Source organism: Limanda limanda, chromosome 16 (assembly GCF_963576545.1).
Source record: "Limanda limanda chromosome 16, fLimLim1.1, whole genome shotgun sequence".
Taxonomy (NCBI): domain Eukaryota; kingdom Metazoa; phylum Chordata; class Actinopteri; order Pleuronectiformes; family Pleuronectidae; genus Limanda; species Limanda limanda.
The window spans coordinates 16,818,735-16,846,610 of record NC_083651.1 but is presented as its reverse complement, the minus strand read 5'-3'; the positions used below and the strand labels follow the sequence as shown (position 1 = coordinate 16,846,610).

General features: G+C 40.5%; 3 protein-coding genes across 3 annotated transcripts; all 3 read left to right on the top strand.

Annotated features, from left to right (window-relative positions):
* The first annotated feature begins 74 nt into the window (after positions 1-74).
* col28a2a (collagen, type XXVIII, alpha 2a) lies at positions 75-18,381 on the top strand. Its single transcript, XM_061088030.1, has 34 exons — positions 75-210; positions 506-1,080; positions 1,615-1,635; positions 1,753-1,812; positions 4,266-4,319; positions 5,194-5,238; positions 5,330-5,356; positions 5,443-5,487; positions 5,582-5,626; positions 6,087-6,140; positions 7,345-7,413; positions 7,503-7,571; positions 7,718-7,786; positions 9,590-9,658; positions 10,584-10,652; positions 10,785-10,853; positions 11,219-11,287; positions 11,388-11,459; positions 11,640-11,708; positions 11,804-11,875; positions 12,007-12,075; positions 12,224-12,292; positions 12,399-12,467; positions 12,571-12,639; positions 12,760-12,828; positions 14,489-14,557; positions 14,829-14,897; positions 14,987-15,067; positions 15,392-15,427; positions 15,512-15,548; positions 16,116-16,673; positions 16,808-17,115; positions 17,218-17,467; positions 18,179-18,381. Exons 1-34 carry the CDS (start codon positions 75-77, stop codon positions 18,379-18,381), a joined length of 3,714 nt encoding a protein of 1,237 aa, XP_060944013.1.
* Positions 18,382-19,769: 1,388 nt separating this feature from the next.
* Positions 19,770-23,018, top strand: bbs5 (Bardet-Biedl syndrome 5). Its single transcript, XM_061089119.1, has 12 exons — positions 19,770-19,909; positions 20,103-20,185; positions 20,260-20,325; positions 20,557-20,606; positions 20,830-20,957; positions 21,053-21,188; positions 21,562-21,657; positions 21,912-21,974; positions 22,105-22,239; positions 22,402-22,485; positions 22,715-22,738; positions 22,834-23,018. The coding sequence occupies exons 1-12, from the start codon at positions 19,848-19,850 to the stop codon at positions 22,933-22,935; spliced, it is 1,029 nt and encodes a 342-aa protein (XP_060945102.1). The 5' UTR covers positions 19,770-19,847; the 3' UTR covers positions 22,936-23,018.
* A 1,132-nt stretch (positions 23,019-24,150) lies between these two features.
* Positions 24,151-27,102, top strand: klhl41a (kelch-like family member 41a). The gene is made up of 6 exons (XM_061088972.1): positions 24,151-25,236; positions 25,374-25,531; positions 25,633-25,740; positions 25,837-26,022; positions 26,748-26,894; positions 26,991-27,102. Exons 1-6 carry the CDS (start codon positions 24,151-24,153, stop codon positions 27,100-27,102), a joined length of 1,797 nt encoding a protein of 598 aa, XP_060944955.1.
* The last annotated feature ends 774 nt before the right edge of the window (positions 27,103-27,876 follow it).

Here is a 27,876-nt window from a genome sequence, read left to right as displayed (position 1 = left end):
CTACTTTTTGTGGACAGTAACATTGATGGAACTTTGTATTCTTGTTGCCATTTTTCTCCAAAGCTGGGACAAGGATGTTCCCCTCCGTTGCATCGGTGCTGCTAGTCACTGCACTGACCAGTGTCTGGGCCCAGGACCTCTATGAGGAGAGGAAAACTGCTAAGAAATCCAGAGTCAAACCTCTGGCTGCAAATATTCATGATGGACAAGGTAAGAAAATTAATGAAAAACAGTATATTCAGTCTTTTTGGAGCTCATTATATTGCTGTGATACATCACTCAGCATTTTAGGTGGTTTAGTTGTGTATGCCCTCCCTCCTTTATATAAAAGAAATCATATTTAGGATTTATATATGTTTTGCTTAATACAAATTGTATAAAAACAATGCAGGATGTTTACATGAAATCCAATGAAAGTGTATCATTGAAATCTCTGGAAGAACAACTTGTAAAATAGGTTGTAATGACAATGGAACATGCTGCATCTTGTTCTGTGTGCACGCAGCCATCCAAGACGAGGACTGCAGCTTGGAGGTTTCCTTCCTGTTGGACAGCTCTGAGAGCGCTAAGGACAACCATGAGCAGGAAAAGCAGTTTGCCATGAACGTGGTGGACTCACTCCAAGGGTATCGACTGAAAACCGGCCGCGGCACGAGTTTGAGGGTGGCCCTGTTGCAGTACAGCAGCCATGTCATCACAGAGCAAACCTTCAAAGACTGGAGGGGCACGGAGAACTTCAAGACCCGGATCGCTCCCATCATCTACATCGGGCACGGCACCTACACCACCTACGCCATCACCAACATGACCAAGATCTACCTGGAGGAATCCAGTCCCGGCAGCGTCAAAGTGGCCATCCTCCTCACAGATGGCATTTCCCACCCAAGGAACCCTGACATCTTCTCCGCTGTGGCTGACGCCAAGAACCAGGGTGTCAAGTTCTTCACCCTGGGCATCACCCGGTCAGCCAATGACCCAGCCAATGTAGCCCAGCTGCGTCTGCTCGCCAGCTCCCCTGCCTCCCAGTTCCTCCGCAATTTACAGGACGAAGACATAGTCCACAAAATCGTCACTGAGATTGTGAGTAAAATACCTCGTCTTTCAGCGGAGAGCACTTAGAAGGAACGTTGTGCATTTGTTTTGACGAAGCATCTTTTGGGAGTTGACACATACAGGCTTGTTCAGGTATTTAAATAGAGATGGAATGATGGCAATGCAGCAGAGAGACAAAGGGATAATGTATGTGTGACAGCTCTGGATTTAAGTTTTCTCCAGAGAATTTACACAAAAAACTCGATGTTTTTATGAGCTTATCCCGTGGATTTCCTTTAGGAAAAGGCTTAGCGTCTCTTTTAGGACAAAACCTCTCATCACATTCCTTTATGTGGAAACAGTTGCATTTAAACAAGGATTTTCTTTACAGCAACACACAAGCTATGCAATTCATTCCACTTCATCTCGAAGGGTAGAAATGTTCAGGAATGTTATTTGTCTTTATCAGCTTTTCTTTGTGTTGTTTGTGCTACATTGAGTTATTAAAACACATCTACATCTATAGGCAATGAATGAACAAATCTGATAATGTTTTTTCATAAACTTCTCATTTCTTTGCAGACTGGCTTGGCTGACGAAGGAGTAAGTATTATAGTTAACTGTTACAGACATTGAATAATGTGTAGGTGAAGATGTCCACTTTGATTGTGTAGAATTAGACCCGTAACAACACTGCAATGATGTCTCTTCTTTTTGAAGTGCCCTCTGGCTCAGAGATGTGCTTGCGAGAAAGGGGAGAGGGGGCCCAGTGGGCCTGCGGTGAGTACTAATCCTCAAACTTTTCAAAATACCCCACAACCAAAGATCAGTTTTCCTTTTGAAGTGTCAAAGATGTTTGACAGAACAAACGATATCAGAAATCTGGCGCGAAGAAATCTGACATTGATCCTGTTATGTAAGGTATGATAATTGTGCCGTTTTGAACAATCAGGATAACTGTTTGCTTTTCCCCCACCAGTATAGCTTGCAGGCATTTGCAAACTCACAGTAAGTGGACAGTTGGTGCCAGGGCTGGACTGGGAGAACAAAACGGCCCGGGCATTTTTTGGCTCAGACCGGCCCACATAATTAGCCGAGCACATCTGCCATTAAGACATTTAGAAGACATAAGTTACGTCAATTTAAAGTAGCTCATATTAAAAGTACTTAAGTATCAAAAGTATCTGGTGTTGAAATGTACTTAAGTATCAAAAGTACAAGAACTAAAATTAAAAATGCAAATTGCTTTTTATAGTAGGTCTATACAGACACAAAACAACCCAAAATGTTTCTCCTCAAGATTTATCTCAACTGACTGAAAAATTACAACAACAATATGCATATAATGTATAATTTTACCAATTTTGAACCCTAGATGCTGAGGTTCAAATAGTAATGGACCAGTGCATCTGAACTTCTATTTAACTATAAACAAGTGCCTCTTGTGTCTGCCCAAGAACATTAATAAACCACAGTATAACCACTATACTATAGGCACACAAAATAAGACACTATCTCTTATCCTATTCTAGAGGAAGTAAAAGTCGTAACAAGATTTCTGAAGGTGAACCTGCGGAGGGATAGACCAACCTCTCGCGCTGTGAGCGAGTGAGAGAGAGAGAGAGAGAGAGAGAGAAGGGGGGGTGCGCCGTGGGTAGAGGCGTGCGACGCCAACCTCCGCTGCTCAAGTAACGAGCCAGTTTGGAGAATGTATTGAAAATTGAAAATGCGCGCTCACATGTCTGCCTCCACTCGCTCATCATTGTCGAGTCCTCCTCGCTCGTCTCCCGGCGCACCTGCTGCTGCTGGGCTGGTGAACCCGGCACCACATAGGTCCGTCAGTTTGGCACATTTAGCAGCCTCCACCTCCAGAGACTTCTGCTTTTTTTCCCCGATGCGTTTTTTACTCTTATTATCCATTTTAAGTTTCTGTTTCAGCAGCAGCCCGTCCCGCGACTCCCACCGCCAATGCAATGAGGTCCCGCCCCACCCTGGTTTGTGTTGTGATTGACAGCACTGTCAGGGCTCTCTGAGCCTGTCAGCCCATGATTGATTGACAATGACAAACAATAGACCAATAATATGTGTCGATGCTGGCAACACACTGCTAGCCCTCTGTAGCCAATTGGCCGGCCCAATTGGAGGGAATTTAGAGAGGAAGAAGAGAAAAAAAACAAAACAACAACATAGCGGACCAGACCGGCCCACATTGGGTCAACGGCCCACCGGGATTATGCCCGGTATGCCCGATGGCCAGTCCACCCCTGGTTGGTGCGGTCCTACATTCTATAAGCAAACCTATGGCAACTGGGAGACAAGAAGAGAGACGGGGGATTGTATTTGCCAGAGAAATATGTTTGTCGCTACTCCAAGTGCCCTGTCCCAGCTAGTTTCTGTGCATTTCTCATGCAACATAAGATGTCCCATGGAAACCAGAGGCACCACATTTAGGGCTCTTCTCCCTATAAAACTGGACCTTTGGCCATCATAAATCTCACATGCAACCCCTTCTGCCACCAGGTCAGTGAGACAGGGACACAGGATGAGGGAGTGCAGTATGGAGAGCCAGATATTCTACTGTATGTAATGATTGATGCTAGAGGAAGACATTCACAGCCCCTTTTAGTAACCACTTGCACTTTCAGACATACTTCCAAACTTCCGCTCTATCCCTCTCCTTCTAAGACAGCGGTAATGTGAAGCTTTCCAGCAACCGGACGGGTAATCATGTTGCTGACAGACAGCTGCATGGTCATTAACCAGGTGCTTTCTCCTCGGAGAGATTCTTTAAATTCTTACACTAAGACAGAAAGGTTCTCATAATTGCTCTCATTAGTTTAATGGTCAAAAAGTAGCAATTTCTGGTGAACAGCAACTGAAAGTCATGGTCCAGGTGCAGCTATAGACAATGACCTATGGCTCCGTGGACAAGACACTTCATGCCCACTAATGGCGTCAACTGACGTTCAGCCCTCAAATCCATGAGAAAACCCATACGTCACATTCAGACACGAGGCCAGTGGTTTTCTTAGCCTCTGTCTGTCTGTAGTGGAAAAAAAAATCCTTGCACTTTGACTTTGCAATCAACGTAGTAGACAACCCTTCATTTTCAGGTTATGGGTCATGGACTTGTGTATTTGTCATTCGTGATTTTTATGCATACTGACTGGAGAGAAAACACTCAGGAGAACAAGTGATCCCAATCTTGACCCGTATTTTGTTTCGTTCTCCAGGGAAAGAAAGGTCGATCTGGAGATGATGGAACCCCGGGGCTTAAAGGGCATAAGGTGTGTGGTTTTTGATTGACATATGGGCTGACATTCTTGGCTGGGAGTTTTTTTGCCCTTCTGAGTGCACTCCTAAATTATATGTTTCCGTTTTGTGTCATTCAGTATCTGTTAATTGTCATCCATTAAGCAAAACTTCAAAAAATATATATCTGTGTCACAGTTTATGTATATTTTTTATTATGTTTGTTCTTATGTTATTTAGATTTTATTTATTTATCATGTTATCTGTGATTAGGATTACTTCCAGGGTTAGTTAAATTACATTCTTAAACAGATGTTCACATTTTGATGTAATTTGGGAGTAACGTTAGCTACTGACCCAAGCATTTCTGTGCTCTACTTGACATCTAGTGACAAGTATTTATGCAAATATTGAGCATATTATGATTTCTTGCATCTTACTCTTCCCTGATCTCCTGTAGAGTACCCTAAGGTTTGCCATTGGGCCCTTTTTTATTTACTTTGTATACTTATTAGGCTCTATTTACAGACAAAGTGACAATCTTTATTGTTGCACTGATGATACGTAGCTTTAACTTCCTTCAATAACAGATGATGCCAACTGGTGTTTAGTCTGCTCATCCATGGATCTGTTCCTGTATATTTTGCACTATTTTAGAATTTGTTGTTTTAAAATATATTTAATATTATTAATATTACTGACTTGTTTGTATGGGGCTTATAAACAGGGATTTTAAAGGGTCTGAAGTTTTCAGTCCATAAAGAGGTAACAGTTTGATATGTTTGATATGTTTTTTATTTTTCTTTTAAACTTGTTCATAACTGCAAGGTCAGTCTCTGAACTTCTACAACAGGCTGGACAAACTAACATTGATTACTATAATGAGTCTGTGTAATCCCTTCATATCAGGGTGAAGCAGGATTGAGTGGACTACCTGGACGAGAAGGTTCTGAGGTAAATGCTGATATTCATGACCAAAATAAGAATAATATTCTCTACTGTCACATTAGTTGGTTCACACATATTTCTTTTATTCTATTTGCAGGGGAAATTAGGTCTGAAAGGAGATAAGGTAAACAATTCAGTTTCTGACAATGATGATGTTTTATACTGCTGCACAAAAAATGGACCTGTGCTGTACTTGTAATCTCTACACAGGGTGAGGGGGGGGAATGTGGCACTCCAGGAATCAAAGGAGACAGGGTACGGTGGTACTACGGACATTACTCGTATTGAATATCATGTTTGCAGTTTGAAAACACTGTATTTGATGTATTGATCATTCTCTTTCCTCCAGGGGCTTGAAGGTGGACTTGGTCCAAGAGGAGTCAGAGGCCCGCAGGTGAGTCATAATTCACATGTTTATAGAGCTTGTCTTTGTTCGTCAAGACTTTATATTGTTTAAACAGTCATACAGAAGAGAACAAAGAGATGTTTCACCTACATCCATGGATACTCTGGATACTTACAACTTGAAGTACAATAAAACTTATTTTAGATACTGTAGATAACCATTAAAAATATAGATATATATTATCATGACATTCTACACAGTGCAACTAACATCGAAATCGACAACTACAATGTCAGTCGACGACAATGTTCATTAAAAAACGTAACACTACAGCAGATACGAAGGACTCCCTGAATCTCTCATTACAAGTCTCACTAGAGGAAAATCTATATCAATGGCGTGAAAAATTACCACATTATGTCCAACACTTCCTCCTATCCTTACAGATTAATGTACAAACCAACTGTCTGGTTGTTTTCTAATGAATGGTTGCTTGTTGTCTCTGCAGGGGGTACCAGGACCACATGGAGACTTCGGACCAGAGGGCCCTCAGGGAAAGCAGGTCAGCCCCTTTCTGAACAACTCTCACCTCAGCTCATCGTGCACATCTGCTGTGACCTTTACATTTCCTTTTATGATAAGTTTAAACAAGAGGTTGGAGTTTTACCACCCAGAGTCTTAAGCATCCTGCACAGAGGCCTGTTTGTCTGCTAATAGACCCCTGCATGAACATTTGGCAATGAGCCGAAATCCTCACCATTATTACTGTTATTCACCAACATAGAAAAAAGAAAATCGTATTACTGCTTCTCCTGTGTGTATCCTGTTTCTAAATACAGACTAGAAAGTGCCTACAGCATTGTCAGCTTCTCCAACAAGAGCTCCTGTTAATAACATACATGGATAGTCAATCTATATGCTCAGTCTCGCCATGTGAGGACATGCTCGTAGGTGGCATTTGCAAAGATTAACAGCAATCCTGGTGGTCTCTATTTAGTGTGAATTGCATTAGATCCCAAAAACAGACTGCTGGAACAAATGCAACAAATGCTCAATTAAAACAGGCAAAATGATAACATCTTTTCGTGTCATGCTTGCTGTATATAAAGATGGACGATGTATCTCTGCTTCCTAACTGTTAAAAAAATCAACAAAGCTAAAATAACCTGAATATAGATCCCATCATTTTGTGATTCGTGAGGGTGCACCAATACATGCTCTCGACCAACCAAATTCTCAGTCTCGGCTGTCAACCATGACAGTTCACTTCGTTTTTATAACATCCATCAAAAAGTAAAATGTTGTTTTAGTGGCATTGATTGAATTTGAAGGATGAAGCCCAGGTGTGTGGGCCAGTTGGCAGAAGATGAAAAAGCCAGACGTCTCGTCTATCCAGCAGCACTAGCAGACAGGGAAAAAAAACAAGTGGGGATAAAGCAAAACACCCAGGCAGAAAATCTAGGAAGTTGAACCAGAAAGAAAAAGACAACAAAGAGCTTCCACCAATTCTCAGTTATTTTGAGACACAGTTGTTTGGGGATAAACATTGAGACATTACAGGGGCTTAAGTTTCGCTCATATTTGTCCTGACCTGCAGGAAGAGATCAAATACCTTGCCCATTACCCAATTTACTGTACACACAACACCTCAAAGATTGACTGCATTCATTTCAGCATCTTGTCTACATGTGTTTGTGTGTCAAATAAGTCTAGTTTTAAGTTCCAGTGTACACTTTTGTCAAGTGTTATTATTTTTGTCCTCACAGGGTGAACGTGGCCCAGCTGGTCCTCCAGGAATTCAAGGAGAAACTGGTATTGGACTTGCTGGACCAAAAGTAAGATGTGTAATGGATGATCCAGTGAATAAGTTATTGTACTCTATTTGGGTTGGTGTTATTAAACTAATCATTTTATGAATCTGCAGGGTGACATGGGGTTCCAGGGCAGGCCAGGTCCTCATGGTCCTCAAGGAGTGGGTGAACCTGGACTTCCTGTAAGTTAAGAACCAAACTGTCTGTGGCAAACTGTTGAAAGTTTTTGTGTCTATGATGGCCGTAGTTGAATCATTGGTAAATTGTTAAATGTTTTATTCAATTTAACTTTTGGGTGACGTATTCAACACTCTGGCTTTGTTTACAGGGACCTCAAGGATCTCAAGGCGTTCAAGGGGACAAAGGACCCCAGGGTGAAGGGTTCCCTGGACCAAAGGTAGGCCTATTATTTTGAGACTATCAAACAACCGTAACATTGTCTAGGTCAAAACTAGAGTATGGAATATTGCTTTGGTAACAGATTTAAACTAGAGATAAATACATTCTTGAGAGTAAAATAGACTGCGCAAATACCCATCTATCCCCTGCACTGATGATTCTGTCAAGCTGCCCTTGAAGAAAGCATTTAACCTCCAGTGCTGCTGAGGCAGTGTTTCAGCAGTAAATATGTGGATCTGCAATAATATAATCTGTACAGTGCTTCTGGGAATGTAATCAAAGCCTAATTGAAGTAGAAAACCAAAATAAAGAAGTCAGTAAGTATCCAAAGAGCCATAGCTTGAACCACTGTAACACTCTCTTAGGTTATTCCACATCATTTAATAGTTGACAGGAAACATCACAACAACAGTAGCAAGTGAATACATACTTTGAGTGTCTATGACGTCAGGAAATTTGGCCTCACGCTCTATTGATCTTTGAGTTTTGCAACAAGTTAATTCTGTTGAGTCATGTTCCCGTGTCTAATTCTGTGTCGCTCCTTTATCAACATGATATCAATATAAAGTTAGGGGCAGCAGACATTCTGTAGTTGATGCGCAAAACAGAGATTTCTGAACCAATTCGTTTAAAAGCAGTTCTTTCATTACCACCTAATCTAAATAACTACCTGCTCTAATTTTGACCGAGTTAAAAACCCACTTGCATAATTACCACATCAAATGATTGTTGGATCCTGAAAATAATGGGACACCAGCTGCCAGTGTGTGTGGCTGGCATTGCTCATAGACAAATTCTTTCAGGCCTACAATTAACACAGAAACACAATGTGCTTACAAACTTCCTGATCTTTCAGTGTAATTGTAGGTAACAGGGGCATTCTTCAGTTCAAGGCCTACTGTCAAAACCACATCTCTTTCTGTTCTAACTCAATGGCTCACGGCTCAGGTGTTTGTTCAAGCGTTGCAGCTGATGTGTTAAACCTGTAAAAACTGTGATTTTGTTTTTCCTCCCGTGCTGCAACATGCCTCACAATGGAACATTGTATTTTACAATCGACCGCAAAACTCTTCATTCAGAAGCACATTGCAGGGATTCAACCAGAGTTTTAACTTGACATGCAATAGCGTGTGGCTCACAACGTAAAATATATTTGAGGATTATTAATGACAGCAACATGTCTTAGTGTTCAAAACAAAAAGCATTGACAAGTGAAATTACAAGACGCAAACTATATCTCATTTTACAGCGGCTCATGACAGAGCTTGTCAGTAAATCTGACAATGTAAGGAACATAATTATGAGGTTGTTGAGGAAACCTTGGGACACTTTTATTGGTCGAAGGAAGCTCTGAGAAATGATCGCTGGGAAATGTCCTCAAGCAACTGCACATCTGTTCGACCCGTACCAGACTTCCTGGCTGTTGTAAGTTTTACTTCTCCGCTCACTTTTACCTCTTGTAAAAGAGGGATTCTCTCACAGGTGATCAACTTCTCAGATCAGGTCGGCTTCTCTGCATTTCATTAAACTAGCATTGCTTGTTCATCTCCTATCATCACCCCCTTGCGATTCATTATTCACGGGCAGTGGAAAAAGTTGAACAATCACGCGGCCATGAAGAAAGTTGAAAAAAAAACTGTATCATTCCTTGTGCATAGGATCATTGTGCATCAATCATGAAAAGCAGGACCAAACCTGCTCTTTCTTCCACACTCTCTTTGTGAGAACAATGCACATTTGGCTTTGACCCAATCTGGCTGTGATGTAACTGACGAACATGATCTGGTTTTCGTTTCCACAGGGGGATCGGGGGCTCCCAGGACCGAGGGGGCCAAGGGGACAGCAGGGTGCAGGAATCAAAGGAGAACCGGTGGGTTATAAATGTATAATCTGACACAGAGTATTCACACAACAAAGGCACAAATGAAATCCATAAAAGGAGCCCAAATGTTCTCTACTCTTTGAAACACTAGACAGAGACAAGAGGAGTTTAGGGAGACCTACACTAAACATCTGGTTAATATGGAAAATTTTAAAGTTAATGGTGGTAAAGACGGGCTACACCATGTGCTATAAATAATGTGTGACTATAAAGGTAATACATATCAGCAACAGCATAAAAACTACCCGCCATAATATCCGACAGGTGGTTTCAATGGTGTGGCTATAGTGTCTGTAGTATGATTAGATGGAATCCCTAGCTCTGGGAGGCTCTGTAGAGTAACTTTGGCACAAAAAAAGGTTTTGCGACAGAATTATTCTTAACACAATCCAGAGGTAGGACTCACAAGTAGTTCACAAGAACTCCTTTTGCGTGCAATACAAACCTGTGTACGTGCATGTTTATGTTGTCTCTTTGTGTTGCCTGTTTTTACGACTTTATGTCATTCATTTTTTCTTGTTTTTATGATTGTCTTCATGTTGTTGCTCGTTTATTGGCAAGCTGAAGAAAATGTTCCACTTCGGTGGACAATAGAGTTCTGAGTCAGTCTCAGATGTCAATTATAATGTTTCACTCCGTTTTTATAGCATCAGTTAACTAATTAAAACCAAACATTACAGAAAAATGAGCAGTTCAGTAAACAGCAGTGTGATAAGAACTATCTATGCCAGAAACCGTCTTCTAAAAAAATTGTTTTGTCATGTACTTTTGGAAATTTACTTTTTAGTTGCTTGTCCCTTCCACTATACTTCAACCAGGGGGTGATTGAGCTTCACTTTTGGGGGGGCTTTCTTGTCGTCCATCTTTAAATACAGTTTAGGAAATTGAGTTGTCAATGGTGTTCTGCTTTTAGGGTGAAGTGGGGCCTCCAGGTCCTCTCGGGCCAACTGGACTGACAGGAGCCGGCATACAGGGAGAAAAGGTCAGCAGGATATGTTTCTCTAAAGGTTTAAAAAGTTGTGTATTTCATGTCTCTGTCACACACTCTGAAACATACAAATGCAATAATAGAACATTCAGTAATTATGTTTCTCTACTCTTTATTGTTACACAGGGAATTGAGGGTCCAAGAGGTCCTCCAGGAGTCAGGGGGCTAACAGGAGAAGGTTTACCCGGATCTAAGGTTTGTTTGAACACATGTAAAATTCAGGAGTCCATTTGCTTGTTTGTTAAGATAGAGCTGGTGCAGAATTTATTATCTCTCTCATACAGTCAAGGTCAAGGGTTTTACATTAAGGATTTTATTTGGTTGCTGAGACTTAGGATGTGATATGACATGTGTATGATTATACGTAGCAGTGGGAATGGTTGAATAGACAGTAAACAGAAAGTATATTTGAAGTGACCATTATTGTTGGCTGTGTTAAAGGGGAAGTCAGTGGAGTCAGAAGAGTTTTGAAGGCTTACATTCTCCTGGTAAAGATTGTTCCTGATGCTGTGTTACATTTTTATTGATGACCCATGCCATTTTTCTGTTTCTATTTCTAGGGAGACCAAGGTTTACCAGGAGAGCAGGGAGGTCCAGGAGAGAGAGGCATTGGTGAGCCTGGCTCAAAGGTAAACCAACAGACTTTAACCAATCAATTCAATGAAGCTACGGTCCATATTATCACTGCCCATGTACCAAATCCATGAACAACCAATTTTGCTGTCACAGGGAGAGCTTGGAGCAGCTGGTTTGGGTGGGCTGCCTGGTCTTCCTGGAGAAGATGGAGCTCCAGGACAGAAGGTACAGTATTTAATGCCAATTTAGTGGAAAACCTCTACTGTGTAACCCAATTTCCTCTTTGAATCTTACCATACCGTCCTTCCCTTTGTCAGCTGACTTACAAAGGTGAACAAGATTATTTACAGAGCTCTTTGTGTTAATAAGATTGTGTCTTTATCTCTTCTAATGTTCCTCTCTTAGGGGGAGCCTGGTTTACCTGGTTTAAGAGGTCTTGAGGGAGCACAAGGAATTGGCACTCAAGGGGAGAAAGTATGATTTTAATTATACCATATATCATTGTGTAATTCACATTTTTTATCTGGTAAAATGCTAATCAGATAATGTATGGCTGTCCTTCCGTCCAGGGTGACCAGGGTATGAGGGGTATCCGTGGGTTACATGGTCCTCCAGGGATTTCAGGACCCTCTGGACCAAAGGTAAGAGTTAATGTGGTATTTTGCTATGGTATGATAGCTTCCTCCTACAACCAAAAAACACATCTTCAATTGGCATCTGAAGTCTTGTCAATATAGAGACTGAATATCTCTAACCAATTCTCACTTTTCAGGGAGAACGTGGAATACCAGGTCAGCAGGGCATCGCAGGTCAGCCAGGACGGTCTATATCTGGTTCAAAGGTAAATGAATAAACACGTGTCATCTACCTTGGCAGATAGACTATAACCACACATCAAGAGTAATTTCCTGATAGTGTCTGATGAGATGTAATGCAACCAAATACTGTTGTAGCCAAGAATCCATTTGACTTCATTGTCCTGTCTTCAGGGTGATCAAGGTCCTGTTGGGCCCCATGGTCCTGTTGGGGAAACAGGCCTTGGACTGCCAGGTCCAAAGGTAAATACCATTATTCTTTTACTTTAGAGTGTTATAGAACTTTAAAGACTATGTTTGTATGGACTGCAACATGTTTTTGGTCTTCATCAATGAATTTTGTTCCAAGGGTGATCGTGGTCATCTAGGTTTACCAGGTCCACATGGTCCAAAAGGAGAAGGCTTTCCTGGCCCTGGGGTTTGTATTACCAACCAAGAATTCACAAATCCTAATATGTTTTATTCTATGAAACCCCGTGGACGTTGGCACAGTGTGAACTGATCTATGCATTGTCATTTAGGGTCCTCCAGGCCTGCCAGGCTTACAAGGAGAACTAGGCCCAGAGGGAATTGGAATTCCTGGTCCCAAGGTTTGTGTTGAGTCTAGGTGTTGTTTTTTTGTTGGTTGTTTGTCTTTCTGTTTGTGTGGGAGTGTATGTGTGAATAAGGTGATGCTCATTGTCAATTTGATTATGTCATGTCTTTTCTAGGGTGATGTTGGCTTTAGAGGATTGCCAGGATTGCCTGGCCCAGCTGGAGAGGGCTTACAAGGACCACCGGTAAAAAACATTCTTGAACATTGAGATACAAACCACCAGAGGTGTCAAAAGTATTCACATTCATTACTCAAGTAGAAGTATAGATACTAGGGTTTAAAAATACTTTTGTAGAAGTTGAAGTATCAACTCAAACTTTTTACTTAAGTAAAAGTGTAAAAGTACTGGTTTCAAAACTATTTAAAGTATAAAAGTAAAAGTAATGTAAGGGAAAATTTTTCTCCATTAAGGACAAACTCTTAAGCCAGGGGCCTATAGTGCACTACCCCACCTCCTCCAAAAAAAACAGTTTTCTAAAGGCCATTATGACTATAATGTTATATTAAAATGTTGTGTTGAAAAATGTGGGATGCACTAGGCTACCTGTTTCAGCTGCATATATGCCCATTGAAAATTATCACATTTTATTACAATGCAAATACATTAAGGTGCCATATGTGTGCATTAACGTGCGTTTCATGTAGCAGAAGACATGATAACTAGTTGCCAATAAGTATTGTAATAATGCAAAAAGTCAAACTTCAGTGGAATGTTATCAATAACCTTTATTGGAAGAGACCTTGAGTCCTTAATGACGTGATTCTCAGCCAATTTAGCCACAGGAGATTGAGCAATAACAGGTCTGTGATGCCCTTAGATGTCCGGGGCTGCACGCGCGCCACACTGACTGGATCAGCGTGTGTCTACCCTTCGCCGAGAGGCGCGGGTAACCCGCTGAATCCCACTCATGATAGGGATTGGGGATTGCAATTATTTCCCATGAACAAGGAATTCCCAGTAAGAGCGGGTCATATTTATTATCATTTATTTATTTTTTTGATGCGGGCCAAATAAAAATCTATGGCGGGCCGCAGTTGGCCCGCGGGCCGTAGTTTGGACACCCCTGATCGAGAGGAAGTAAAGGTCGTAACAAGGTTTCCGTAGGTGAACCTGCGGAAGGATCATTACCGGTACAGCCTGATTCGACACTGGTCGAGCATGGCACCCAAACCCTGCTTAGGGTCTCGCGCTGCGCCCACATGGCCAGTCAGTGTGTGTGGGTTGGCACGCGAGTGCTCCCCCCCCCCCCCCCCTTCGCTTTTTCTGTCTCCTCCACTTTGTCTGAGCCCTGTCCACGACCATGCTGTGCCTCCTTCTCTTCTGAACCCCGACTCCGTGCGCCTTTGCCGGCCTGCTCCGACGGAACCGACAGCGGGGGCGGGGGGGAGGCGGGTGGCGCACGCCGCGCGCAGCTCTGGCTTTGCTCTCCTCCTTTTTCGGAACCCTCCGGTGCGGTTGTGTGCCAAAATTAAATCGGAGTAACGAGGCTATTTTAAAAATGTAAGGAGTAGAAAGTACAGATACTTGCGTGAAAATGTAAGGAGTAGAAGTAAAAAGTCGTCTGAAAAATAAATACTCCAGTAAAGTATAGATACCCAAATTTTCTACTTAAGTAAGGTAACAAAGTATTTGTACTTCGTTACTTGACACCTCTGCAAACCACTCAAATCAATCTAATTACAATTGATATTCAAATCTGAATCGCGACTAATAAAATATAAAATTAACCACACACATTATACTTTGTAAGATTAGAAATTGTCCAACAGATGAATTTGATCATTAACTAAATGCAAGTTGGTCGTAAACTAGTGTCATGATTACTTCTAAACCTTTGTTGTAGGGTAATCTTGGGAGATCAGGACCCCCTGGTCCAACTGGACCTCAAGGCGAAGGCATTCAAGGACCAAAGGTAAATAACTGTGGTTTACAGTTTGTGGATATTCTTTATTTCTGGCATTTACCAAGCTTCTCATAATCAGGTTTGTTTCACAACTCTACTTCCTTGTAACAAGTGTGAAGCAATATGATTTATTTATTTATTTCTGACAAGTTACACAGTAGAGAACTGTCTGACGATCTAGCTGCAGGACAAATCATAAAAGTAATTTAAGATCTTTCAAGAGTCTGGATGAATGAGAGTGTCCCATGTACAGTCAGTCTACAGTACAGTCTAATTTCAGGGAATGCCTGGATCTCAAGGTATGACTGGGCCAAGAGGTCCACAGGGAGACGGCTTTCCTGGCCCTAAGGTGAGAAATTTCAATGTAGTTTTCAAAAATTTAATGATTATGTGATTAACAAATCTTTGACTAGACTGACAATACTCTCCTTGTTGCAGGGTGATCGTGGATTACTGGGTGAGAGGGGAATTAAAGGTTTCAAAGGAGAGATGGGAGATTCTGGAGTCGCTGGTGAAGCAGTAAGTACTGACATTGCCATTATGACTTAACTTACTACATGAATATGATTAATACATATCTATAGTCCAAATAAAACAGCAGAGGGAGCTGTTATTCATCAGATGATGACTTAAGAAGACATTTTCAATTCAATTTCCTTGTAAAATTAAAATTAGTCAAACTGATGCTTTTCTTATTGCAGAACAATTAAGTTATAGTGTATAGCACATGGGCGAGAGTATACTGTTAGTATTATTATTAGCATCACAAACCTATGACATAGAAACTGAACCACTTACCACAAAGTGAAAATTATGATATTTTATACTTTTCTCAAACCCCAGGGGAAGCCAGGAGCTAAAGGAGAAACAGGCCTTACGGTAAGTTTATAAATTCAACAAATGTTTGACCATTCAACAAATTAAATAGATTTTGTACTAATGAAAATGTTCCATGTTTTACAGAGAGAAGACATTATTAAGCTGATCAAAGAAATCTGTGGTAAGAGTCAGACCAAAACTCAACTCGAGTTAAACTATGACGTTGCTGGTAGTTTTTAAATTCTGCTTTTAAACTGCTATAAATGTAGAGCAAAAGTGAAATTGACAGTATAAGTATTTAGTTTTCAAATCTTATTAGCTTTGTCCAAATAATGGCAATAGCATTTTTAATAAGCTACAATTAATTTAGCCTGTTGGAACATTTGGATCCAGATCCAAAAATCTTTACTACTGGATGGATAACAATGAAGTTGTGTGTATAATTCATGGGCCACAGAGGATACATCCTTTTGATTCTGGTAGCCCACTAACTTTTCCTTTCCTAACGACCTACCCATCAGACTCAGCTGTGTCTGATGCTAATTTTAGCAGGCTAACCAGCTTATTTAAGATCATGAACAATGTCATTGTGAGCATGTTCACCTAACACAGTCAGAGCCATGCCTTTTCCCATTGTAACAGAGCTGTTCATGCGACTGCGGTTTTTGCCCTTAGCTAGCATAAGGTTACCTAGAGTACTGGAGACGTGTGAGATATGCTAAAACCTATGGACCTTATTATGTTTCAGGATGTGGCATCAAGTGCAAGGAGAGGCCCATGGAGCTTGTGTTTGTCATCGACAGCTCAGAAAGTGTCGGCCCCGAGAACTTTGAAATCATCAAAGACTTTGTCACACGGCTGGTGGACCGCACCACAGTTGGTCGAAATGCCACCAGGATCGGACTGGTCCTCTACAGTCTGGAGGTCCATTTGGAATTCAACTTGGTTCGCTACACGACCAAACAGGATGTCAAGCAGGCGATCAGAAAAATGCCTTACATGGGTGAGGGCACCTACACTGGCACCGCCATCAGAAAAGCCACTCAGGAGGCCTTTTTCAGCGCTCGGAGTGGAGTCCGGAAAGTGGCCATCGTTATCACTGATGGTCAGACCGACAAGCGAGAGCCTGTTAAGCTTGACCTAGCTGTGAGGGAGGCTCATGCTGCCAACATCGAGATGTATGCACTGGGGATCGTCAATTCATCTGATCCTACGCAGGCCGAGTTCCTGCAGGAACTCAACCTCATTGCCTCTGACCCCGACAGTGAACACATGTACCTTATTGATGACTTCAACACACTACCAGGTGATATTCACAGCCAGATGTTGTAAATATCATTCTTTAAGCTGGATTTTCATTAGAATATAAAGCTAATTGTTGTCAGCTGACAGGTTTGAAAGTGCCTTAAATTAACTGATGAGTTCATTTCTTTTTTTCAGCACTGGAGTCTCAGCTCGTCAATCAGTTCTGTGAAGATGAAAACGGCGCAGTCTTTTACAATCGCCTCGTAAATGGCCACAGGAACGGCAACAATGGGCATGGTAGCAATGGACACAATGGAAACAATGGACACAATGGATATAATGGCCATGGTAATAATGGTTACGTTTATGGAAACAATGGACATGGGAACAACAGGAATACTTATAACTACGAAGAGGAGATTCTAAACGAGAGACGCACCAACAGCAGAGGCCGTGGAGACACTTTCACGCTGCCCATCAGTGCAGATCCTCTCCCTTTTCAGGTATTGCTGAAATACTCAAATTCTAGTGTTCTTAAAAAAAAATCTCTACTGATTGCTAAAAATTCAACTCTGATTAAAAAAATGTATGTTGTTTTACTCTAGGTGGTGGAAGATGATGATGGTGAAGATTTAGACATCAGAGCCCAAGTGCGGGCCAGCATCACTGTGGCTGTTGTTAACAAAACAACAGTGCCTGAACCTTCTGTGATAGAAAGCTCTGTCCCCAATGAAGCAGTCATATCATCTTCTTCCTCCTCATCTTCATTAGCAACATCTTCTTCCACGCTGGATTCAGATTCATCCTTAAACTCTAATCAACTGCAGCCAGTGGTGACCCCAGTTCTGCTGGAAGGTGAGAGCTGCACTCCTCCTCAGTAGACCTTTTTCACAGAGAACATTTTGACATGTCACAGGTTTCATAAAGGGCAATCCAAGACTGAGTTGGCTCTCCTGCCCAGTTTATTTATACTTTTGTGTTATGTTGTTTCATCACCTCCAACAATGAGGAACTCCTCCATTTCCTTTGTGCATTGCTCTTTATAACAAAACCTGCTTACCAAATTATTAGGTACACCTAGCTAAAACCATTGCAGTCAAGAACATCAACCCTACACGAGATCCTACACCAGTGAAGGTTAAAATGCTCTGTTTCAGTTGAAACTGTGAAGTGAGCGGTTTTAATACAACTGAGTGGTCATTTTGGAGGCTGCAGATTGCGGTGCTGATTTGTACTATATTCATCCCACCCGGCTTGGACATATTATTAGAAAAACCTCTCAAGAAAATGAAGTTTCAATTAAAAGCACCATAAATTGTAGCCTCCAAAACGACCATATAATCAACATCTCTAAATATAAACAACTGATCATAATAACTTCATGGAGAGATGATTTATTGCAGGATTATTATATAACCCTGATTTGTGTTTTCAGTTAGTTAGATACAACTAATAAAATGCCATTTTGTAATATTCAGTATCGATTTTGGATATGCTGCTACTCTCATTGGGTAAATAAATGTTTTATGAAAAATGTGGGTCTCACACACACCATTTCTCCTGCAGAGGCCGCTATTTCTGTATCCCGCTGTAACCTGAGCCTGGACCAAGGTACCTGCCGAGACTACATCATCCGCTGGTACTATGACAAGCAGGCCAACGCCTGTGCACAGTTTTGGTATGGAGGCTGTGGTGGAAATGACAACCGTTATGAAACAGAGGACGAATGCAAGGAGACTTGTGTTCTATCCAGAACAGGTGACTTTTAGAAATTTTTTAAATCAACTATATTGGAAATTGTTGTCTCATTACTATTCATATCTATCTGTTACACTTTTCTGTCTCCAGCTGGATAAAAAGAAGAACGGAAGAAAGAAGCAGAACGTGACAGAATGTTGACAGTTCAACTCTACATTCTTCTGAATTGTTCTTTCAACATGTTCAGAACTTCTCATGCACTTTTGTCACGCAATTGTATTTTTTGGTCAAATAGCAAAGCCGTGTGAGATAGTCATGACAAATTGAATCAAACGCTGAAAAAGTGCCATTATGTTATTGTTTTAACCTACTGACTTAATAACTCTTACAAGAACTGACTGTATTACCTCAATGAAATTGTACAGAAGAGAAAATAGTCTTAATCCTTGCTGTTCTGGGTTTAAAGCGACAACTTCAGGGAATTAACTACAGTTCAAAACGAATCTATAAATAAGCTATGGTTTAGATCGTTTGCCTCTTTGACCCATGTATGCTATACATACAGTTAATATAGTTCTAATAAAATAGCAATAGTGAGATGTTTGTTTACATTATGTTGGTATGCTGAAATATGTCCTGACTATTTTTGTGCAGCTGTAATAAAGGGCCGGCCTATGTGGGTACTGTTTTCAGAGGTCTGGTAAAAGTGGCAACTTGTACATTGAAGCATTCTGAAATCAACCCATTTAAATGCCTGTCTACTTGGGCAGCGTGTGTGTAGTATGTTTTGTATGTTTTTTTAATAATAAAATATAAAATAAGAGTCGTGGTGTGTGTCACATGTGCTTGTTCAGCAAAGTATTACTAATACCATTATAAGTATTAAAACATTTGTGCACCCTTCTTTGAGTTCCTACTGTTAGTGTTGAATACAGTTTTTGCACACTATATTAGTTTTATACAAAATAAATACACAATACAGAGAAATAAATGTTTTGGATTCTTAGGTATGAAAGTACCATCGCTTAATTTGCATTGCCTTGAAAGGTTGAAACTCTGTGTTTGAACGTTTAAAGCCTTGCAGCATGTTTTGATAGACCTCCACCAACCACTCAGAAATAAGTTGAGTCAGACGTCCTACATACATACATACAGACAGACAGACAGACAGACAGACAGACAGACAGACAGACAGACAGACAGACAGACAGACAGACAGACAGACAGACAGACAGACAGACAGACAGACAGACAGACAGACATAAATATATACATAATACTATAGTAATTATATTTATGTATTTCTAAATTCATTTATTTGTGTATTTAAATGTTTCATCTATTTCTATTTTGGCAGTTTGGTTCTGCCACATTTTTGGCCCTCCTCTGCCACCGTTTGTTGCCACGGTGATTATGACGCTACAGGCTCGCTCAGATTAGCCGATTAGCTAACCTAGTGGTCGCTTGTCCAGCAGGTAAACCGACCACAGGTAGTGAACGTGGATAAACTAACCTGTGGGATCTATAACCCGAGGCCATGGCGTCTGTGTTAGACGCTCTGTGGGAAGACAGAGACGTGAGATTCGACATCACAGCGCAGTAAGTTTACCCTGAATTCCTTCCTCCATCGTAGCAGCTTGTTAGCTCAGCTACGCTACATGGCCAAATGCTAATAGTTGTTTACCCAATAACATTGTGTCCTCGGTGTTTATGAATCGCAGCCATGTGGTAGACATGAGTATTATAACCGTATAACACACCGACCTGTCTGTTAACGAATCGCTGTTCACAGGCAGATGAAAACTCGTCCAGGAGAAGCGCTCATCGACTGCCTGGACTCCATCGAGGACACGAAAGGAAACAACGGAGATCGAGGTCTTTAACTCTCTCTGGACAACTAGTGTGTGATCAGAGACTTTATAACCGACCATGTCCCTTTTATCTTACAGGACGATTGTTGGTAACGAACCTGAGGATCATCTGGCACTCGCTGGCCCTGCCAAGAGTCAATCTGTGTAAGGCTTCACCATCAGCTGCATATTTCTGCCCTCTCTTGGAAATGCAGGGGCATTAAATGACACTTTTAAAAGAGTGATTGCCAGACCCACTTTTTAGTTTTCCTTTTAGCATTTACATCATTCAAATCGAAAGATTTATAAGCAAAAATAGTCATACATTTCTGAATAATTAAATTAAAAAGTCTCACAAACTTTAATGAGAAATGTGAATCTTTTTTTGGTTTTCAGCCGTGGGTTACAACTCTATCATTAACATCACAACAAGGACAGCTAACTCAGTAAGTAAACCCTGTTTAACTATTAAGTATTTTAATGTAATATTATGACTTATTATATGAATATAATCTTGTTTTTATATACTGCATTACTTGAATTGTTATGGGCACTGCCTCAAGGTTTGCCAACCTCAACGACTTTTTAAAAACTGTTGTCAATATGATATGAAGTATATTAGTAGACAAGGCGAATGGAAATGTAAGAATTGAATGTTCTCTTTTATAGAAACTGAGAGGCCAAACTGAAGCGCTCTACATCTTGACAAAGTCCAACAACACACGATTTGAGTTCATTTTTACAAATGTGGTTCCAGGAAGTCCACGGCTCTTTACTTCTGTCATCGCTGTGCACAGGTAAAATAAAGCTGTGGACATATTCAGTCCTCTTACATTTCTACTTCAAATAAATTTCCTACTAAATGTCTTTCCCTTGTTGTGTTTGGTTGCAGGGCCTATGAGACCTCTAAGATGTACAGGGACCTGAAGCTGCGAGCGGCTCTCATTCAAAATAAGCAGCTGAGACTTTTGCCCCGGGAGCAAGTGTACGATAAAATCAATGGAGTTTGGAATTTATCCAGTGATCAGGTACTGGTGCTCATCATGAAATGTGTCTGTTGAAAGAATATTTAGCATTTACCAGTTCAAGTAATGTTAAGTTTGCTTATGCAGATTTAACCTGGATTAGCTTCAGGTTACTCTACCATGCTAAACCCAAATATTTTGAGATTTATGTACTTTCAATTGTAATAATTCTAATCATCGTAATAAGCAGAATGATTGTAGGAAAAGTAAACAATGTAAGAAATGAACCAATCGACATTAACTGCAGACTTAATTAAAGGTGAACAGTTTGACTCTTATTGCTGTTTTTAATTTGATTTGCAATAAATAGTAAACTGTATAAATGTGAGTTACTGGATTGTACTAACTCCTCTGATGTTGGCTTTCTTTCTTTCAGGGTAATCTTGGGACTTTCTTCATCACAAATGTTCGGATTGTGTGGCATGCCAATATGAATGAGAGCTTCAATGTCAGCATTCCTTACCTCCAGATTGTAAGTATAAAACACTATGTATCAATAATGATTCAACGGTCAGACTTTCTATTTAACATAACTCCTATTTGAGCTTTTATCAAACATCATTTTTATTTTCACTAACAGTTTTTGCTTCTTCGTTGATAAAAATATTTTTGAAATGATATCTCTATAATACAGGGACTAGATACTATAATGTAGACAGTAGTAACAATCACATACCATCCCTGTTAACATTGTTGTTAATGTCTTATCTGTCCCCCCCCTCGAAGTGGTCTATCAGGATAAGAGACTCAAAGTTTGGCTTGGCTTTGGTGATAGAGAGTTCACGTCAGGTAAACTTGTTTTTGAGTGTCATTCGCCTCCACATATCACAAAACAAAGATTGAATACTAGTGACAGGAGTCCCTTCTCTGATCAATTCACTGGTAATCGACGAACATGCTTTGTCTGTTTTGGATTTAGAGCGGTGGCTACGTGCTCGGATTTAAGATTGACCCTGTGGATAAGCTTCAAGACGCCCTGAAGGAAATCAACTCATTGCATAAGGTTTACTCTGCCAACCCTATCTTTGGAGTGGACTATGAAATGGAAGAAAAGGTAGGAATATCTGACTTTCAGTATTCTCACTGTAAAATACGATGATGTCATTTTTACAAGTGAATTTATTTAACCTAGACCCTCATTAGTGTTTTTGATAGTTTTCCATATGTTCAGCTGATGTTGTTGTCATAGCACTGTTTGTCCTGACTGTGATTGCAGCCCCAGCCACTGGAAGAACTCACCGTGGACCAGCCGCCTGATGATGTGGAAATCGAGCCCGATGAGCAGACTGACGCTTTCACTGTGAGTGTGTCTGTTGGCCACCGCGTCACTCCTCTGGGAGTCAGTGGTTTACTGTTCAGACTCTCAGAATAGCTGTGAGCTAATGCCCCTCAGCTGAATGAACAAACATGAATTATTGTTGCCTGGTGCTCCTGTTTGTATGGGTGCAGCTCATCAGACAACAATAACCTATTATCACAGCTAATTTGACTCAATATGTTTTTTGTTGTTTCTGTTTGTTTGCTTTCAGGCCTACTTTGCTGATGGCAATAAGGTAAGATGTCACACAAATAATTAATAATGATAATCATCATCCTTAAGTGTGTTGTACAATATGCTAAACTTGACTTGTTCATTGTTTTTCCAAAGCAACAAGACCGTGACCCAGTTTTCTCTGAGGACATGGGCCTCGCCATCGAAAAGCTTAAAGATGGCTTCACCCTTAATGGACTGTGGGAAGTGATGGGCTGAAATAATGTGCATGTACATTGTGTCATTATTAAGAAAATAAGGTATTTATTTATAGCTCAGGTTAAAAATTGTACATCTCATCTATACACACATAATGAGAAAATACAATACCATGTGTGAATACTTTATTCTGGAGTAATTTGTATAAAGTATATTTTATTGTCATGGGTAGAGTGTGAAATATAATAAAGTTTGTACAGTTTTAAAGTTAATAAATAAATGTATTTAAATAAATCATGTAGAGTACTTTTTTCACAATATATAGTTTCTTGTTTTTTGAAGCAATATGTTTGTTGAGATTTGATAAAGTAATAAAAGCAAACAAAAGAGAAAAAATATCTTTTAAAGTAAAACAGTATTTATATATATATATATATATATAATGACATAAACATACATATATATACTCGTCATAAATGTCAATTGTAAACTATGCATTGAGAAATGTGTATATACAAAGATTCGTAAAAATACAATACAAATAGATGAGGTTAGAATGTCAATCGAATATAAAATAAGAGATGATAAATAATTAAATAAAATAATAATTAAAAGGCAGGGTAGCCTCCTGTGAACATACTCACAGTTACAGAATATTTTGTTTTTAATGTATCAGACAAAATTCATTTGTGTGGGGAAGGGACACAATGATCTCGACAAAGCTGCACAAGTATCTAAAAAATGTCAGAGGAGGACAAACTGTCACCTCCTGCTGCAGCAGCTGTTCACTGTCCCTGTCCAGGGTTGTGACGCACTCCACACTTAGTATCTAGAAGTATCTAGAACACACTGGATTGTGGTAAATACCAAACATATCCATCATCATGTACAGTAGAGAAGATGGTCCTGACATTGTGTGTGGTGCTTTTACTATGTACTTTGCTGAAATTCTTTTAGGAATATATTTTTATTAGTTAGACCGGAGGGAATCAAACGAAAAGATCAGAGGTTATTTCTGTGCGGCTATACAACAATGTTGTCACTAATCACCAAGGTGACAAGGCCGTCACAGTTGTTCCTGCTCTGTGACAGCTGTGTGAGCTCTCCCATTTGGCCAAGCGGAATACTTTGTGAATGGGGTGGTTGGCTATATTTAGAGGGGCACAGTTATATTGAAGTAGCCTCAGACCTGACTGCCTAGAGTTCTGCCTTCACAAGCTGGGACAGACGGTCGGTACAAAACTCATCTGCTCATCCACTCCTTGCCCTGAAAGAATGGATCCCCAATCCATGAGGGACGATCTGCGTCTGTTCCAGAGCACCCTGCTGCAGGACGGACTCAAAGAGCTGCTGAATGAGAATAAGTTAATTGACTGTGTCTTAAAAGTTGGAGACAGGAGCATCCCCTGCCACCGGCTCATTCTCTCAGCATGTAGTCCTTATTTCCGGGAGCTTTACTTCGCTGAGGATGGCAAGGACGTGAACAAATCTGAGTTTGTTCTGGAGAACGTGGATCCCAACATTATGGAGTTGATTGTGAACTACATGTACTCAGCAGACATAGACATCAATGAGAACAACGTGCAGGATATTTTGGTTGTTGCCAATCGCTTCCAGATCCCCTCGGTGTTCACGGTCTGTGTGAACTACCTGCAGAAGCGGCTGTCCAAGAAAAACTGCCTCGCCATCTACAGGCTGGCACTGATGCTGAACTCCGCCAGATTGGCAATAGCGGCTCGAGATTACATCGCAGATCGGTTTGAGACCATTTCCATGGATGAGGATTTCTTAGAACTTTCTCCTCCTGAACTCCTTGCTATTATGGGAGCCGATGCACTAAACGTGGAAAAAGAGGAGGTGGTGTTTGAGACTGTCATGAAGTGGATCAGGAAGGACAAAGAGAAGCATGTAAAATCCTTGGGAGAGGCTTTCGATTGCATTCGCTTCCGTTTGCTCCCGGAGAAGTACTTCAAGGAAAAGGTAGAGAAAGATGACCTCATCAAGGCAGATCCAGAACTTCTCAAGAAAATCAAAGTCATCAAGGAAGCCTTTGCGGGGAAGCTGCCCGAGAAGAAAAAGGTAGAAGATGGTGAGGAAGGAGAAGAGGAAAAGTTGCCCGGCTACCTGAACAATGACCGCAGATATGGCATGTATGCCAAAGACATGGTGCTGATGATCAGTGACACTGCCGCCGTGGCCTATGACAGCCAGGAGAACGAATGCTTACTCGCTGCGATGGCAGAGCACATCCCACGGAACCACGTCAGTCTGACATCCAAGACCAACAACCTGTATTTGTTGGGAGGACTCTTTGTTGATGATGAAGACAAAGAAAACCCGTTGCAATGTTACTTCTACCAGGTAAGAAAAACGTGTCGTTATAACCAATGTTCCCTTTTGGTCAGTACTCGGTACTTCACATTAGTAGACAGGGATTTCATTTGAATATATCCACTTTCATGGATGTTTTAACAAATTTCTCAAAATGTGTCTTCCAGTTGGACAGTCTTTCTTCTGAATGGATCGCTCTGCCACCGATGGCCTCCCCCAGGTGTCTCTTCGGTATGGGGGAGTTTGAGAATCTCATCTTTGCTGTAGCAGGAAAAGATCTACAGGCTGAGGAGTCACATGACACAGTTTTGTGCTATGACACCGAGTAAGTTCAGCCCATCAAACAATTGGGTTTTAATTAAATGGATTATATTGAAATAATTTGTTTATTCACATATGCTTTGTTACTTTATCTGCCCTTTTTAGAAAAATGAAGTGGAGTGAGACGAAGAAGTTGCCCCTAAAGATCCACGGCCACTGTGTTGTCTCTGAGAACGGGCTGGTTTACTCTGTCGGAGGCAAAACAGATGACAAGTAAGAGTGCGATGCCAGAACATTAAATATAAAGTCAAGATATGGTTGTAGCAGTATACTAACTCTTTGGGAAATCAATTTGTCTCATCGGTAAAGTAAATCAACCAACAAGATGTTTGCATACAACCACAAGAGGTCAGAGTGGAAGGAGGTGGCCTCCATGACGACGCCCAGATCGATGTTCGGAGCAGTTATCCACAAAGGGAGAATCGTTGTGGCTGGAGGCGTCAATGACGACGGACTCACAGCTACATGTGAAGCCTACGACTTTGCAACCAACAAGTTTGTGCTTTTATACCTAAAGTTACTATGGACCCTATAAACATAAAATGTGTTTTATGGCTATATTTGGATATGTTTTTTGGATCGCTCTAACATTTCACCGTAAAAGTAAACACATAATGCTTTTTCAGATTCTCTCTCCTCTAGTGTGTTAGGTGGGTTTTTGTGTCTGTAAAAGAGTTAGTCTGGTTTGGATCCGTCAAATTAAACAGCCCAGAGTCCTCGGTAAATAATATACAGAGGAGCTGTAGCTATATGAGTAAAGTGATGCTTTTTCTGAATATCAGAGCAGGGAAATCTTAATAATAACCAAGATTGAAATTGTGAATCTGAATATGAGCAGAATACGTTGTCTTTGAATTTCTATAATATTTAGTTCTTGTGACATTTTTATCTTCAATTATAACATTCAAATCAATTTCAGTCAATTATACATGACATTTTTTAGCTGCCAACCTTTTTGGTTTGTGACCCCTCTGCAGTTCACCTGATCTTAAATCGCCAAATCCCAAATTAGAGAAAATACAGAAAAAATAAGATTAATATGTGTCACTGAATTGTAGTTTTTTTCCCTCTAATTATCTATCTTAATCCATCTAAATGTTCTGTGTGGGAGTGGTTGGGAGCCACTGATTTAAATCCACAAAGAAATTAAAAAGTCAAGGAACAAGAACCATAAAGGGGGAAAGTATCACATTACTACAGCTGCGGTCACTGTGTTGCAGGTGGTCACCCTTCACAGAGTTTCCCCAGGAGAGGACTTCAATCAACCTGGTCAGCTGTGGTGGGCTGCTCCACGCTGTGGGAGGCTTCGCTGTGATGGAGAATGAGAACAAAGAGTGTGCACCCACTGAAATCACTGACATTTGGCAGTAAGTGTGGATTTTCTTGCATTATATAACATATTTTATCGCGGTAATCCACACAATTTTCTTTCCTCACATCTTTTCTTTTCTTTTCCGTGCCAGGTATGAAGATGACAAGAAACAGTGGACTGGTATGATCAAAGAGATGCGTTACGCAGCTGGAGCGTCGTGTGTGTCCATGCGTCTAAATGCAGCCAGAATGCCCAAACTGTAATAACAGTTCAGGGACACTCAGTTTTCTGCTGTAGAAGAGTACATCCTCAGAATGGCTCACTGTGGTCAAATGTCATTTTAACATATCAGACACCTCCCGGTAACTTGTATTTTTTTCCAATATAAATTCCTATCATGATTCATCATTCGAATGTCTAACATTGAGGTGTTACTGTTATTTGGATTCGAAGTTGTTGTTTCTTCAGTAAATGGTTTGAATAGAAATAAATATCTCCTGTTGATCTTGATATGTTCCTCTTTTGTTCATCTAAAATGTCTAGTTTGACTCTTAGGCGTTTGCAAATCCTCGCCCACTCTGACATGTTAGTTTTATGTTAAACCACATTTATCCTTCACTTTATGCACTTCATTTTACAAAATGTGCATGAGCATTAGCATTTTTAACATGACTCGTGAAATATTAAGTCTCCTTACTTCGGACATGAAGCCCTTTGCGTATATACGTGTCTGACAAACTTCAATAACTTTCAAGAGATTATTGCTGTTTTTAATACAAGAATAATAACAAGTCAGATGTCTGCTGATGTTTGTGCAAATTCATATATCATACTAAGAAAAAATAACTATCTATATGTTTCTATGCAGTGATTTTGCACATTGACTCCCATTAAGGCACATTATTTGAATGCTTTGTTTAAAAAAAAAGATGTGGTGCAGATAATAAAACCATCCATCCATCACTTATCCATACCACTTATTCCGTGAGGGCTGCTGGGGGGCTAGCATAGTAATACCAAATAACAGTGAATTATTA

Bases quoted from the DNA above. Each gene is read 5' to 3' on its own strand.
- col28a2a (XM_061088030.1), top strand. From the start codon at position 75: ATGTTCCCCTCCGTTGCATCGGTGCTGCTAGTCACTGCACTGACCAGT. The intron at 7,787-9,589 runs GTAGGCCTATTA...TCGTTTCCACAG, and splicing joins AAGGGTTCCCTGGACCAAAG to GGGGATCGGGGGCTCCCAGG. The intron at 12,468-12,570 runs GTTTGTATTACC...ATTGTCATTTAG, and splicing joins AAGGCTTTCCTGGCCCTGGG to GGTCCTCCAGGCCTGCCAGG.
- bbs5 (XM_061089119.1), top strand. From the start codon at position 19,848: ATGGCGTCTGTGTTAGACGCTCTGTGGGAAGACAGAGACGTGAGATTC. The intron at 20,326-20,556 runs GTAAGGCTTCAC...TTTGGTTTTCAG, and splicing joins CCTGCCAAGAGTCAATCTGT to CCGTGGGTTACAACTCTATC. The intron at 22,240-22,401 runs GTAGGAATATCT...CTGTGATTGCAG, and splicing joins ACTATGAAATGGAAGAAAAG to CCCCAGCCACTGGAAGAACT.
- klhl41a (XM_061088972.1), top strand. From the start codon at position 24,151: ATGGATCCCCAATCCATGAGGGACGATCTGCGTCTGTTCCAGAGCACC. The intron at 25,532-25,632 runs GTAAGTTCAGCC...TGCCCTTTTTAG, and splicing joins GTTTTGTGCTATGACACCGA to AAAAATGAAGTGGAGTGAGA. The intron at 25,741-25,836 runs GTAAGAGTGCGA...TCATCGGTAAAG, and splicing joins GGAGGCAAAACAGATGACAA to TAAATCAACCAACAAGATGT.